The sequence below is a fragment of the Sinocyclocheilus anshuiensis genome, unplaced genomic scaffold (assembly GCF_001515605.1).
Source record: "Sinocyclocheilus anshuiensis isolate Anshui unplaced genomic scaffold, SAMN03320099.WGS_v1.1 scaffold2373, whole genome shotgun sequence".
Taxonomy (NCBI): Eukaryota; Metazoa; Chordata; class Actinopteri; order Cypriniformes; family Cyprinidae; genus Sinocyclocheilus; species Sinocyclocheilus anshuiensis.
Genome location: NW_015551030.1, coordinates 171,408 through 174,657, shown reverse-complemented (window position 1 = coordinate 174,657; position 3,250 = coordinate 171,408). Strand labels below are relative to the sequence as shown.

At 40.9% G+C, this 3,250-nt stretch overlaps 1 protein-coding gene across 2 annotated transcripts in view; it reads right to left on the bottom strand.

Annotated features, from left to right (window-relative positions):
- LOC107661174 (COMM domain-containing protein 10) overlaps window positions 1–3,250 on the bottom strand; it is a 30,756-nt gene that overhangs the window by 21,244 nt on the left and 6,262 nt on the right. For both annotated transcript variants that reach the window (XM_016450649.1, XM_016450650.1), the window contains one exon: window positions 59–149. In XM_016450649.1, the coding sequence (XP_016306135.1) occupies window positions 59–149 (91 nt within the window). The remainder of the gene's footprint in view (window positions 1–58; window positions 150–3,250) is intronic.

The following is a 3,250-nucleotide window of genomic DNA, read 5'->3' as shown; positions in this document are numbered from 1 at the left end:
TCACACACACACACTCACACGCGCACACTCACACGCGCACACACACACACACTCAAACCTTCAGGTGGAGCTTCTGCAGAATCCGGGACAGAAGTCTGGAGAACTTGCTGCTGTCAATGGAGTTGATGTGAATCACGGCTTCTTTAATACTGCAGGACAGACAGAAGAAGCACAGAGTGAGTGAGTGAGTGTGTGTGTGTGTGTGTGTGTCTGAGTGTGTGTGTGTGTGTTTGTCTGAGTGTGTCTGTGTGTGTGTGTGTGTGTGTCTGAGTGTGTGTGTGTGTGTTTGTCTGAGTGTGTCTGTGTGTGTGTGTGTGTGTGTCTGAGTGTGTGTGTGTGTGTTTGTCTGAGTGTGTCTGTGTGTGTGTGTGTGTGTGTCTGAGTGTGTGTGTGTGTGTTTGTCTGAGTGTGTCTGTGTGTGTGTGTGTGTGTGTCTGAGTGTGTGTGTGTGTGTTTGTCTGAGTGTGTCTGTGTGTGTGTGTGTGTGTGTCTGAGTGTGTGTGTGTGTGTTTGTCTGAGTGTGTCTGTGTGTGTGTGTGTGTGTGTCTGAGTGTGTGTGTGTGTGTTTGTCTGAGTGTGTCTGTGTGTGTGTGTGTGTGTGTCTGAGTGTGTGTGTGTGTGTTTGTCTGAGTGTGTCTGTGTGTGTGTGTGTGTGTGTCTGAGTGTGTGTGTGTGTGTTTGTCTGAGTGTGTCTGTGTGTGTGTGTGTGTGTGTCTGAGTGTGTGTGTGTGTGTTTGTCTGAGTGTGTCTGTGTGTGTGTGTGTGTGTGTCTGAGTGTGTGTGTGTGTGTTTGTCTGAGTGTGTCTGTGTGTGTGTGTGTGTGTGTCTGAGTGTGTGTGTGTGTGTTTGTCTGAGTGTGTCTGTGTGTGTGTGTGTGTGTGTCTGAGTGTGTGTGTGTGTGTTTGTCTGAGTGTGTCTGTGTGTGTGTGTGTGTGTGTCTGAGTGTGTGTGTGTGTGTTTGTCTGAGTGTGTCTGTGTGTGTGTGTGTGTGTGTCTGAGTGTGTGTGTGTGTGTTTGTCTGAGTGTGTCTGTGTGTGTGTGTGTGTGTGTCTGAGTGTGTGTGTGTGTGTTTGTCTGAGTGTGTCTGTGTGTGTGTGTGTGTGTGTCTGAGTGTGTGTGTGTGTGTTTGTCTGAGTGTGTCTGTGTGTGTGTGTGTGTGTGTCTGAGTGTGTGTGTGTGTGTTTGTCTGAGTGTGTCTGTGTGTGTGTGTGTGTGTGTCTGAGTGTGTGTGTGTGTGTTTGTCTGAGTGTGTCTGTGTGTGTGTGTGTGTGTGTCTGAGTGTGTGTGTGTGTGTTTGTCTGAGTGTGTCTGTGTGTGTGTGTGTGTGTGTCTGAGTGTGTGTGTGTGTGTTTGTCTGAGTGTGTCTGTGTGTGTGTGTGTGTGTGTCTGAGTGTGTGTGTGTGTGTTTGTCTGAGTGTGTCTGTGTGTGTGTGTGTGTGTGTCTGAGTGTGTGTGTGTGTGTTTGTCTGAGTGTGTCTGTGTGTGTGTGTGTGTGTGTCTGAGTGTGTGTGTGTGTGTTTGTCTGAGTGTGTCTGTGTGTGTGTGTGTGTGTGTCTGAGTGTGTGTGTGTGTGTTTGTCTGAGTGTGTCTGTGTGTGTGTGTGTGTGTGTCTGAGTGTGTGTGTGTGTGTTTGTCTGAGTGTGTCTGTGTGTGTGTGTGTGTGTGTCTGAGTGTGTGTGTGTGTGTTTGTCTGAGTGTGTCTGTGTGTGTGTGTGTGTGTGTGTGTGTGTGTGTGTGTGCAGAGACTCAGCAGCTCATCACGAGTAACAGAAAACATACTGTCATAAATGAACCGATATAAAGTTGGTTCGACGTGTGAGGTTTGACATTTGTCAGAGATTCAACCTCGGAAATCTTCAATAGTTCTTTTACGATTTAGCACAAGGACAAGAAAAATAATGTGTTATAATTGTTTTCAAATGTAGAAAAGAACACACAATGTGTTTTATTTGTTTTAATCTGCGCTAAGGTATTGTAACTGATAGACCTTATAATGTAAAAGTGCAGGATAGGGACCGTCTGCAAAGTGCAAGACGAAGAGCAAAAAACACAATTATTCCATCTAAATGCTTCACTTGTGAAATGTATAAAAAATACATCTCAAATCTAAGGGCTGTGTTTTATTACTAGTTCATACAAGAACATTTAGATGTTGGTTTTATTCACAGAACTATAGCACAACAAAAGTTATTGAAATGGAACGAGTGAGAAAAAGCTTGCAACGCATTACAAAGATTGTGCAGTTTACCGCCCCTAGAGGAAGATATTGCACTTGTTTTGACCAAGTTTGACATTCAGAAGTTGAAATAACTTAATTTAGAATGCACACAGTTTGATATCTAAACTTCAAGGGGTGTGTCTTGTTACTTGTTCAAAGAACAATATTTACAGCCATCTTTTACTATCATATGCAAATCAGGATGCACGCTATTGAATTCAATTTGAATCTGTTAAAACATTCATTTTTAAAACATACAGTATTCCATCTCAATTTCAAAGGGTGTGTCTTGTTAGTGGTTCCTAAACAAATATGTAGATGTTGGTTTTATTCACAGCACTATAAGACAATACATGAGATTAAAATGTGAACAAATACATCAATTAATTTCCTATAGATGCACTCTTCTATCTCAGTTTCTAAGGGTGTGTCTTGATACTTGTTACTAAAAGAATATTTCAATGTTGATATTATTCACATAACTATAAGAAGAAAAAACCTATTGAAATGTAAAAATTGAGAAAAAGCTTAAGATGTGCAGTACACCGCCCCCTAGAGGAACACATTGCAGTTGCTTTGACTGAGTTTGAAATTCAGAAATGTGAATAAATTAATTTAAAATACACAGAGTCTGACATTTCAACCTCAAAGGGTGTGTCTTGTTGCTGGTTCATACAACCACATTTCTATGTATCTTTTACATTCATAAGAAAAATTTGATACATGCTGTTGAATCAAATTCAAACCTATTAACATATCATTTTTGTAAACATACAGCATTTGATCTCATCTTCAAAGGCTGTGTCTTGTTACTGGTTCATAGAATAACAGTTAGACATCGGTTGAATTTGCAGAACTATAACACACCACATGCTATTGAAATGTAAACACATACGTCAATTAATAAAAAATACAAATACTCTTTTATTTCAGCTTTATGGGGTGTGTCTTGTAATTGTTTCCTATAATGACATTTAGATGTTGGTCTTATTCACAAAAGTGTAACACAACAAAAGCTATTGAATTGTAAAA